The following is an 11,812-nucleotide window of genomic DNA, read 5'->3' on the forward strand; positions in this document are numbered from 1 at the left end:
ATTCAAATAATTAATAAATAGGTGAAATTGTATATATAAAATTTCAATGAAGTAATAAACACTGTCATTTTTTTTTTTAACGCTTCTCTGATACACCGTGCTGTTTACGTCCCTAGTCCCCCATAGCCACGGGTCTGAATTGACTAGGTTTGTAAAAAACAAATCAGAGTTCCCAAAAACTTGACAAGTGCCTTGATTTGGGTTGACTTGACTTGAGATATTTTACCACAAGCCTGTGTCTATACAGCACCCAGACTGTACCATTGACCATGTTTTCAGAACCACATATCTTAAATACATCTTGACTTGGTATGACTTCAATTGTTTTTACTCTTGAATTCCCTGGACTTTAGCTCATATGGAGGAAAAATTCAGACATCACCCAAAGCCACTGTAAACGAAATTCCCTTTTGTTACGTGGGTCTCCCCTACTATTCAAATGGTTCTTGGAACAATATATGAAACAGAAACTGATGTGAGATTCCATTTTAATTCCACTCTTTCAAAATGCCAAAATTCAACTGATAGGAATCATAAACTTCAACATTGCATTCTCTGTGCTTGATCAATCTTATTATAATAAACAGCTGTTTGTAAGAGATCTGTGTGTGAGCAGATGGAGGAGTTTAGATGGATGATACTAGCGCTGCTGTTTTACTCTGCTGCAGCCCAAGCCCAAGCCCAAACAGGTGTGTAGTTATTTGGTTGAAAAGAGCAACAAAACATAATTGGTCCCAAATAAAATAACTGAAATTTGAAACTAGGAAGAAAACTATCTAAATTAACATCTAGATTTCTTGGAAATGAACTGTGTAAAGATTTTGTTTTGTTATCAGAACATGAAAGACCATTCATGTTTTATTGTGATGATGGGTTATTGGTGAGATTTCAGAATTTGATTAAAACAAAACCTTCAGAAATATGATATTTTCACACTATATAATAATTTTTGAGATTTTATTTTGGATAAACTGTGTTCTGTAATTAATAAAATGGTGGACATTTTTGAATTATATTATATGATCTAAGAGATCTGGTATGAAATGAATAGAGATTAACAGTTTTTTTGGGGGATCAAAATGCTCTTGGGAGAACAATTGACATGTGTGTACTTCAGATTTTTTTAGTCTTTTCATTGATTTATGTGTATACTAATCTTGATTATGATGGATTGGATCTTATTGGACAAGATTGTTTGTCGAAAATTACTTTTTGGTGTAGATATATGCTTATTCAAATTGTTGTAATTTACTATATAAAAATAAAATGCCAATTTATTACGAATTTGATTCCCTTACCCAGTGAAATAGTTTGTTAGACTTAAAATTGTATGGTGTGGGAAGTAAGAAGGAAACTGTTTCATTCTTATGTTGACAGGCTTTCTGAATCTCGATTGCGGCGCCAGAGTAAACAGCACAGATCCTAAGACAAACCTAACATGGGGTATTGACTCCAAGGAATACATAAATGTTGGTGAACAAGCAAATGTTAGCAACACAAGTCTAGATTTTTACTTGCAGTCTCTGCGTTATTTTTCAAAGCCTTATGATAAATCTTGCTATAGCTTGCCTGTGGTTCCCAATACGCCCTATATGTTAAGGCTGTGGTTTCATTTTGGTAACTACAATGGAAATACAAATCCTCCAAGCTTTAATGTCTCTGTGGAGACGCAGGGTATGCTCTATAGACAGATGGAGAATATCGCAGTTGCAGGAACCCCAAATTGGGATACTGAAAAGATTTTGACTACTGGTTCCGCTGAAAGACTATATGTTTGCTTTATTCGTACATTGGATGGTAGTGATAATGATCCTTTTGTTTCTGCAATTCAGTTAAGGAAGCTTTTAAATGGCATGTATGACCTGCAAGACAAGGGACTAATGCTGAATTCGGTACTAAGATTTGATTTGGGTGGGGAATCCCTAATCAGGTATATTTTCTTTACATAAATTTGTTTATGTATGCTGAGATGTAATTAGGGGCAGTAGATGTTGAATTTTTTTTAGGAATATATGTTGTTGAATTTTTTAGGAATATTTTTAAGTTGATGGTCTCATAAATTTAGTAGTGAAGTTCAGCATAATAAAAAAATAATAAATAAAATTATTTTTATTTTATTTTTTTTCTACTAAATCTAAATTATTAATTAATTGACAAACAGCCTACAAAATTCTTAAGCTGGTAGAACAATTTTGAACTCCACCCCTATTTCATCCCCTAAAATATGCCATCATAAAAAATAAAAACAGCTATTTTTCAATAAATGATTCTAAATAATGCTTTAACATATTTTTAAAAAAAAAAATTATATAAAATAGAAATTATTATCGGATTTTCACAATTCATAAGGTTTTGTTGTTGTCATTTAGATTCAATTTCTTACTATTAACATTTCAGATCACATTCTATAATCCATCATTAGGATGTTAAAGAGCTCAAAAAGACACACATAGATCATAATATACACACATATATCATAAACAATTATGATCTATGTGTGTCTATGAGCGTTAATATTAGAGTATTCATAAATATCATAAAATACTTTTGATATAGATTTATGATTATATACAGGCTTGTTTTATTTTTTGATTTTTAATATTAAAATTTAACCTTTCTTGTCACATTCCTGTACTTGTACCACTTGCAATCTTTCTTCTCTCCCCTCTTTCCTCACACTTTTTAGTCAGCCTTGATCTACAACTAATCATTTTTCATCTTCATAGCTCTATAACATCTTGATGATAGATCATAGAATGTGATTCAAAATGTTATGCTAAAAGATCTTACACAATCAAATCTAAAAATGACAGCAACAACAAAATGAAAGCTTTAAATATTTGCTAATTTACTTCAAATTCCTTTGGCATGACTGAGTGGTGTCTCTTTCAAGGTTTGCATTTGAGCTCACTTGTAGGAACTCCATAGCCAAAATTGGTTCTGGCATTTAACCTTATTTAAATACACAACATTTATGCAATTAGTGTGTAACATTTCTTCTGAAAAATTACTTCATTTGGTTGAAATATATAATCAGGTACAAAGGAGATGACTTTGATCGCTTCTGGCAAGTCAACAGCACAGAGGATTTATATAACAGGGGTCTTGTTGTAACTAGCAGTACTGAAGCAGAGATTTCTAGTGACAATAGTAGTAGTAACTACCCTCCTTCTAAGGTCATGCAAACGGCAATAGTTGCAAAAGAAAATGTCAGCCGGTTGTTTCTAAATCTTACAGCAGTAAAGAAAAAAACATTAATTGCCCTGTATTTCGGAGAGATAGAGTCAGTGAACACCTCTCAATCGAGGATTTTTAATGTTACAATAAATGGCCAACCACATGGCACTGTAAATTTTTCTATGGATAGTTATGTCATTGGGAAAAAGATTAAGTTGCCAAGTACACAGGCAAGAGAGCTAGTAATATCTCTCAATTCAATAAAAGGGCAGGGGAATTCCAGCCGCGGGCCTCTTATAAATGCTCTGGAGCAATATAACATAATGGATACAGAACCTGAAACTTCTGCAGATGATGGTAAGACAACAATATCTCCATCTTGCATATCTGAACTCTTTGATAAATATGCATTAATCTCTCACATCCTACTGATAGACCACAAAGTGTAATCCCAAATGGCTAGAACTCTCAAGTTGCTTGTGAGGGGTTTTCTTTTTGAAAATTTTGTTTTTCACTAATTATGGCCTGTGGAACATTTAAATCTCTAATTACCTTGTGTTGTTAAGTACAGTCAGTGCACTTCTGAATATGAATAAGGAATTTGGTATCAGTGACTGGATATCTGATCCTTGCTTTAGTATTGAGTGGAGTGGAATCAAATGTGACAAAGGCAATCCAGTTCGAGTCTTGGAAATGTAATTTCAGTGCCTCTCCAAGTTTAAGCTGTATCACACTTTTACATATTGAGGAGTTATGCAAAGAACTAACTATCAATTGCTCTTGTCTACTCTAGCGATTTGAATGGAAGGAATCTACCAGGGTCTTTAAAAGATGTGTGCAATTTAACCAGATTGGAGAAACTGTAAGATCATTCTATACACATACCATTGTTTTTTAAATTATTTCCCCCTATTTACTAGTGTTTTGTCTTTGCTACCAAATAACACTATTTTATTAGTTGTTTCTCAGAAATCTTCAAAACAACAGGTTGAGTGGCTCCATACCACCTTGTCTCTCCAATTTCAGTAACTTAAGGGAGCTGTAAGTCAATCTCTTCCTATATATGTACTTGACATGAAAAGAATTTGTCCATGGGTAGGATATTGAAAGTAATTTTGTATTTACGCATCGGATTTTTCCTCTTTCTGACAGGGACATACGGGACAATAATTTTAGTGGAAAAATTCCTGCCGAACTTTTCCATCGTAATTTGATTTTCAGGTAACTATGGTCTAGTCTATTCGTCTAAATTTTCAATTGAAAAGTTTAAGGAATGCATTTTAATTAACAGTAAACCAGAGTGATTATTAACGGTCCTTCAAATTTCTTATCTTGTTGCTGTTGGAAATATTTCACAATGTGCCATGCAAGATGTTTCTTTTTAGCTACAGCTTGCATCCAAATCAATCCGGACAAAATTTCTCAGAAAATGTTCAATCAAACATTCTGTCACTTTCAAAACAGAACTTGCTAAAACATATGAGGGGGTGCTGTGGCATTTAAAGTAAACATTGGTTTTGTAGAGACTGATTCTCTTTTATGAACATCAATAACTTACAATTAAGTTTACCAGTAAACCCTGAACCCTGGTGCTATTTGTGTAACCAAAAACTGATTTAGATACCATTTTGGTTTATACTAGGGTTACCCCGGCCACCTGACTCGTGGCACCATCATGGTTAATCTAGCCAAGGATCTTGTACCTTTATTTGTTATAATTTGCCTTGGCTTTATGTCAGGGGTTCTGGATCCAAAAGGTTTATTAACTAGGTTAAGACTTATTTCAATCCTACAGGATTTCAGATTCACTCTTGACAAGCTCTGGGGATTATTTATACCTTAACGGAGATTTTGGGTGTGAAACTCCTCCATTTCGAATTAAGCTAAATTCAAATCCAAGGAATAGATCTCTACAGACTCTCTAGGACCTACACTTGACCTCTTGACAAGTTCTCTAACTAGACTCAAGCACAAGAAGCAACAGATAGGTGCCATTATTCTGTAGTAATTTGCGATGACATGTGGCAACTGGCAAGCTTTGTGATACTCTGGTTCAACACCTGTTCTCAGGAATACTATGTTAATTCAATCGTTGAGATTCTTCGAATACGAATGTCCAAAGTTTTGTGCAACAAACTTTAAGAAGACTTAAAGAAACTAGTTGCAGGAGCTCTAGAGATTCTCATTTATTGGGAAGTGGTAGCTTGTGCTTTTCAGCCAGTCTTTGGCTTGGCTTGGGAAGGGTAAGGATAGGGTAGGTCTAGGGAGTTAAGGTGGTCTCGTGGCCTTCTGCTGCACAACTCTTAAAGTTCACCGCAGTCATTCTAGGACAATATATAGAATTTAAAGTTCATTTAGACAATTGGACATTATCACAATCAAAATCATTAACTTAAGATGGCATTCAATGATCCTTACCACAATCAGAACTACTTCTAATTCGTGTATAATTGTTTAGGTACCATCAGTAGTCTCCAATACCAGTAACTTGCTTGAAGGCCAAACGAAAGCATCAAGCCCACTGTTCCACCCGCATCTAGTTTCACAGGTATTATTGAGGCACATAACTATAATCTGAATTCACATCTAGACTTAACTATGCAAGTTCCTAATTTTATGTTGCCCTTCATGGATCTACTTGATGGATTACGAAGAAAGGTGTGTATGCAAGGCATGAAAAAATTCCTTCGAAACTTTGTCACCAATCTTGAGCCAGTGATACCTAGCCTTGATTTGACCTCCTCACATTGTATGAGTGTTTGCAACCTACTTCTAGTGGCGAAGTTGAGCCACGTGAAGCTGTGATTAAAATGAATGGTTGCGCTTACAAAGCAGCGATGGCTCAATGTGGTTCCAAAGTGGTGGTCTCATATGAGAAGAAATAGAAGTGGGATAATTGACACCCTTAAATACAGAGAGTATGGTTTATGGCATCATTCCATCAAAATATATAACTGGTTCTATACATGAGGCAATGCTCTGACTTCTAAACACGTTGAATGTGAGTTAATGTGGCCTTGTGATTAAACATTGATGTGTTTAGGAAAAATTATGTTTTCATGGCCTTGGGCTTAGCAACATATTGGGAAGTGGTTTGAAAGGAAAATGTTTAGTAAGAGTTCCATTGGAAAAAGAGAGAAAAGATTGAGCTAACATCATAATACAATTTAATCTGTTCAATTCATAAATTATTTCAAGTTTGTAATGTCATATGATCGTAGTGGCAACTATTATTGAGATAAAATTTCTCAATTTATTTTGTATGAAGAATTAAGTATCTCTCTCTGTAAAGCGGAAAATCGCGATCGAACCCTAGTTGCTCTCCCCTCTTCCAACTCCGAGGAGAGAGAAGGGAGATTCACTAGGGTTGATGGTTTTCACTTAGGGGAGAGACTTTACATTCAAAAGAGGGGTTGAAACCCACAAGATCCAATCCCACACAATGCAAGATTGGATGCTAAATGAGTTTCAAGGGTTATGACAGCAAGGCTACCCTCTTTTGTAAAGAATGTGCATAGGAGAATTAAGCGAGGAATGCATAGAAAGTGACAAAGATTCGCTTATAAACTGAGATAGGAATACAGTATGAAGCTGCGGACCTGGAATTAGCAGTAAAATGTCGATACGGCGCTGTCCTGCAAATTTGAGCAAAAGTTGTCGGGACGATGGCGCCCGAGCGCCACGGTCCTCCGAAAAATCCGCGAAACGAAGGGGGATCTGTTCGTCTCTGTACAAGGATTCCAGATCTTCAATTTCAGCCGCGTACCTGCAACCTACACACAGAAAAGCGAAGACGATTGGAGGGTTAGGGATTAGGGGTTTGCCTTTAGGTCAAACCCCGGTTTTGGAATTAACCAAGAAATGAGCAAGTGCTGTAAATGTAAATGTATGTAAAATAAGTACTAATACCTTGTTCTAAGGATGTTTGTATCCTTATGTGCGAAGGTATAGATGTTGTATGTTGTATGTTGTAGCATGTAGTATGTAATCTCCTCTTCAATGGTTGAATCCTTGACTTGAATGCAACACTTAGCCTTGAATGGAGACTTAGAATGATCAATTGCTTGAAAGAATGCTTGAATGCTTGAATGCTTGAGTATAGTTTCCACGCCTTTTCCCTCATGTGTGTCGCTTATTCAAATGAGAGAGGAAAATGTAGTTTATATACTTGTCAATTAGGGCTGATAGACTGATTTTCCCGACCTTAGGCCGACCAGGAAAGATAATTTCCAAATTGCAAACAAAAAGACCCGAGACCCCTTAGGAGACCGGGCCCAAAATAGGACCCAGGGACCAGGGCGCTGGGCGCTCTGGTCCCACCTCCCGGGACAGCAGGGTGCAAGGAGGTTCAGGCTAGGGTGCTTGAAAAATGTAGTTTTCAGTTTCGTGAGCAAGTTTCGGGGTCTCCATTCAGGTTGCGTGTTGCGTCGCCATCGTGAAGACCGAAATGCAGTCGAAATTGCAAGTGTCGCAATTTTAGGACGCTACACTCTCATCAACTCTCATCAACCATCTAATGCATTGGCATGACCCCACTTTTGTCATAAGTCATTTCATTCATGTTAAAATCTTTGTATAGCTCAAATAGTGGTTGACATTGAATTAGGAATTTATCTTTGTATAACTCAAGTAGTGGTTGACATTGAATTAGGAATTTATCCTCAGAGGGAAGGTCTCTCACTAGCATCATTAGAGGCATTAACATTAATAAAATTGAAATTTTTTTTATTAATGTTGTCAGAGCCCACAATGCTTAGTTAGTGGGGTCACATCTCTAGTCAACTAAATGTTGATGTCATTTAGGAGACAAAAATGTGACAACTCCACTCCAACCTGCTTCATGATGACTAAATTAAACACTACAAGCAACATAAAGTCAAAAACTAGAAATTTTAGCCTCTTGTAAATAAAGAATTTCTAAACCTATGAATTGTAGACAAATATCACGAATGAGCATTTTGCCCAACAACAATGTGGATCTCATATAAGGTCCAAGCCTTGCCAACACACAAAATATCCAACAAAGTAAAAATTTCTACATAATAACATACATTATCAAATTTTGAAATTAGAAGAACAATATTCAAGAGTGTCTTAAAAGACATACCTTGTGAAACACCTTAGATACAAAATTTTGAAAATGTTTGAGTGGGAGTGCCATTGCTTGTTGCCATTAAACCTTCAACTCCAACAACAGCTGCCAAAGAATAAAAGATTGAATCCATTTAAAAAAGGGAAAAAAGGGCTGTAGACTTAGCAACAGAAAAGGCACAGTGATAAATGCAAGTAAAAGCATAAAATTCCTGCTGTTTTGAAGAAATGTGACATTGACAAAGACACACAAGAAACCCAAGTTAAAAAAACAAACAAAAACCTTCATCCATTATCAAGGATTTTCTTTCGTCATGCAACTTAAAACATTCCTTAGACCTTCTAAATCACTTCGAAGTTTGACAATCTTCCAGTTGGTTATTACACTGGAGTTGGCCTGAGCCCTAACATTATTTTACTTTGACTCTTCTGTTCTTTTAAACCAGAGATTTATTTTCAGGAAAAAAGACAAAGTGAAACTAATAAACTCTTAACAGAGAAATGCTGTTCCCTAACAATTTTGACCTGTTTGTAAGCCAAGATGAATGAAAAAATTAAGATTTTTATAGCCTTCTCCAAAACCAAAACTCAGCACTAAACGTTTTGGATGGAAATTTTGATTTTAAATCCATAATCCTGATCTGCAATAAATTCTGCCACTTTTGGTGTTTTGAAATCATTCAGATTGTATAGCCCCTTCATGAGACCCGTTCTTTCACAGGTTGTGACTAAGCATCAATTCTATTAGGCTGTAACCATGAAACATTTCAGAAGTAAAAGGAATTTATAATAATTTGCAGGTACTCTGGGAATCAATTTCTTGTCCTACCCAAAGGTAAAAACAAAGGGCCGATGATTGCAGCAATCATTGGTGGCATCCTTGCTGTTCTATTAGTCCTGATTTCAATGCTCGTTTATCGTAAAAGACAGTCTGCAAAACCAGGTGAGGTGATCGGTTTCACCTTGATCTTCCATAAGTCTGAATGTTCAATTGACAATAAATGTTGCTCAGAAGCCTCCAGTTTTCTTTTTGCTCTGTTTTTTTTGTTTTTTGTTTTCGATTGGAATTTGGAGGCCAAATGCAAATGCAGATAATAGATCGATCAAGGTACCGAATCCTGTAAGATCTCGTTCATTTAGCGTAGCAGAGCTGAGGACAGCGACTCAGGATTTCAGTGAAGAGATCGGACAAGGGGGTTTTGGAACCGTCTTCTATGGTAAATTAGTGGATGGAAATGAAATCGCTGTCAAAGTACTGTCCTCTTCATCGAAGCAAGGAGTGGATGAGTTTCTAAATGAGGTACTACATTTATTTGCCTAGGTTTTGATCAAAACTGTATATGGGTAATGCTTTAATCTTATGCTATTTTTTCACTAAGCAGATTGATCTTCTATCGAGAGTGAATCACACGAACTTGGTATGTTTGCTTGGCTACTGCGACTCCTCGAAGGAGCTTATGCTTGTTTACGAGTACATGGGAGGAAGATCACTGAGGGATCACCTGTATGGTGGGTTAATTGTCAGGATAAAGCTTTTAACATATGGAAGGGACACAAGCTAACTCATATGGATCTCAAATTTGTTTTCTGGCAGGTTCTTTGGCATATCCCTCTACCCTAGATTGGAAAGCTAGGATTCGAGTAGCCTTAGATGCAGCAGAAGGTACTCCATTTCTACTCTGTTTATCAGAATTTGCATAGGGTTTTGAATCTTTTCATCTTTTATAAGCCTCGAATGTATTTCAAATTCACCTCATCTTAATGTGTTTTATTTCAAGGACTGGAATACTTGCATTGGAGGGCCACACCAAAAATCATTCACAGAGATGTGAAGAGTTCAAACATCCTGCTAGACTTGAATATGAGGGCAAAAGTTGCAGATTTTGGGCTTTCAAGAATTCTTCGAGATGATGCAATCTCTCATGTGACTACCACCGTTAAAGGAACAATGGGATACATGGATCCAGAGTAGGATTTTCTATGCCCTCTGAAATTTATTTTCTCTTTGTTGTAACGCAAATCAACCCAACAGTTTGAAACTGTGAATTGATAAATGGGTTGTTTACTTACAGATTATTGTAACTTGTGTTGATTGATTGAAGGTATTTTGGCACCAACAAATTGACAGAGAAAAGTGATGTATTTAGCTTTGGAGTGGTCTTGTTAGAGATAATATGTGGAAGAAGACCAATCGAAGATGTAGAATGTGATGACGAAGTCAATCTTGTGAGATGGGTAAGATTTAATTTTGACAACCATCTTTAACAATTTAGCGTTTTATATTTAGAAAGACTGATAAACGATCTGTTCATGATAGGTTATGCTCCATACAGAGGCAGACCAAGACCCTCCTCGTCACCTGATAGACATCATAGATAAGAGGTTGGTTTTGGGTGAAAATGAGATGGAATGTTTCAATTGTGTTGTTAATCTGGCACTTAAATGTGTGGAGAGAGAAGGATACAAGAGACCCTCCATGAATGAGGTTGTGGCAGGGATAAAAGAGGCTATGCTTTACATCGAGCCTAAAGACATAAGTTCCGGAACATCTGTGGATGCCCCGTCCTCTGAGGCATATAGTGTAGCTGATTATAGTAGCAGCCTGCTTCATCTTGGCAGATGATACACATTTTCATCTAAATCATTCATGAGCTCGCTCAACGACTCAATGAATATATAGAATAGCATTGGGGAAATTTAATAGTTCTAGTTTGTGTTATATTAATTGTCTTTAACTTAGGCCATACAATCCTACAACGAAATAATGTTTCTATTACCCCAATCTCATGTAGAGAGTATCAGTAAAATTCTATGATTGCCATCTTTTATCCAATTGTCGAAGTTTTAACCGTGCTTGGTCAATGGCCACATACAAGTTAGCATTGCATAGTCTATGGTGTAATGGATAGACTCTGTAGAAGTTCATATCAATGGATGAAGCCCATTTATTAGCTGCATAGGCCACGCTTATAGATTCCATTAATGTGCATGATAATCCGAATACCATTTTTTGGATGAGGAAAAATGCTAAGTAGGAAACAATACAGGATACTGTAAATGTATGTTTTTTATTCTCATGATAAATTATGTGCAAAATTATGGCCTCGGATGAGCATCATGTTTCAAATTAGGAATTAAATTCATATTCATATTTTTTTACAGTTTATAATGACTGAGTCAATAATTTTTGGATTCGGTCGTGTCAATTTTTGTTAATGACGTTTTGGATCACACTCATGATCTATCATTAGAGAATGAAAGCAGAGAACCAAAGCGTCGGTAACAAAAATCTACACAATCAAATCCAAAAAAATATTGACTAAATAGTAAGAGTTTATTTGATCCTCATGTGTGTCCATGGTAACTTTACAAATAGGTGGTTCGGCCAAAGAAATACGTTCGTTTTATTAGAAAATATATTCTACCAATCATATTACCTTTTATCTTTACTTTTAAGATTTAATTGGGGCCCTTTCTATGATTAAATGAATCATATTACACATATTTTATTTTCAACTAGTACATTGTACAATTTCGGAAGATA

The 11,812-nt window shown here is 35.9% G+C and overlaps 1 protein-coding gene across 1 annotated transcript; it reads left to right on the top strand.

Annotated features, from left to right (window-relative positions):
- Positions 1-277: 277 nt before the first annotated feature.
- Positions 278-11,225, top strand: LOC131027446 (probable LRR receptor-like serine/threonine-protein kinase At1g67720). Its single transcript, XM_057957526.2, has 15 exons — positions 278-475; positions 617-689; positions 1,378-1,930; positions 3,038-3,534; positions 3,749-3,872; positions 3,971-4,039; positions 4,147-4,218; positions 4,330-4,398; positions 9,069-9,211; positions 9,360-9,568; positions 9,651-9,777; positions 9,863-9,931; positions 10,047-10,236; positions 10,371-10,503; positions 10,586-11,225. Exons 1-15 carry the CDS (start codon positions 440-442, stop codon positions 10,889-10,891), a joined length of 2,670 nt encoding a protein of 889 aa, XP_057813509.2. The 5' UTR covers positions 278-439; the 3' UTR covers positions 10,892-11,225.
- Positions 11,226-11,812: the final 587 nt, after the last annotated feature.

Source organism: Cryptomeria japonica, chromosome 1 (genome assembly GCF_030272615.1).
Source record: "Cryptomeria japonica chromosome 1, Sugi_1.0, whole genome shotgun sequence".
Taxonomy (NCBI): Eukaryota; Viridiplantae; Streptophyta; class Pinopsida; order Cupressales; family Cupressaceae; genus Cryptomeria; species Cryptomeria japonica.

What these genes read in the sequence shown, in the direction of transcription:
- LOC131027446 (XM_057957526.2), top strand. Translation starts at nt 440, where the DNA reads ATGGTTCTTGGAACAATATATGAAACAGAAACTGAT. An exon ending in TGGATGAGTTTCTAAATGAG is followed by an intron (nt 9,569 to 9,650) that starts GTACTACATTTA and finishes TTCACTAAGCAG; the next exon opens with ATTGATCTTCTATCGAGAGT. An exon ending in AAGTCAATCTTGTGAGATGG is followed by an intron (nt 10,504 to 10,585) that starts GTAAGATTTAAT and finishes TGTTCATGATAG; the next exon opens with GTTATGCTCCATACAGAGGC.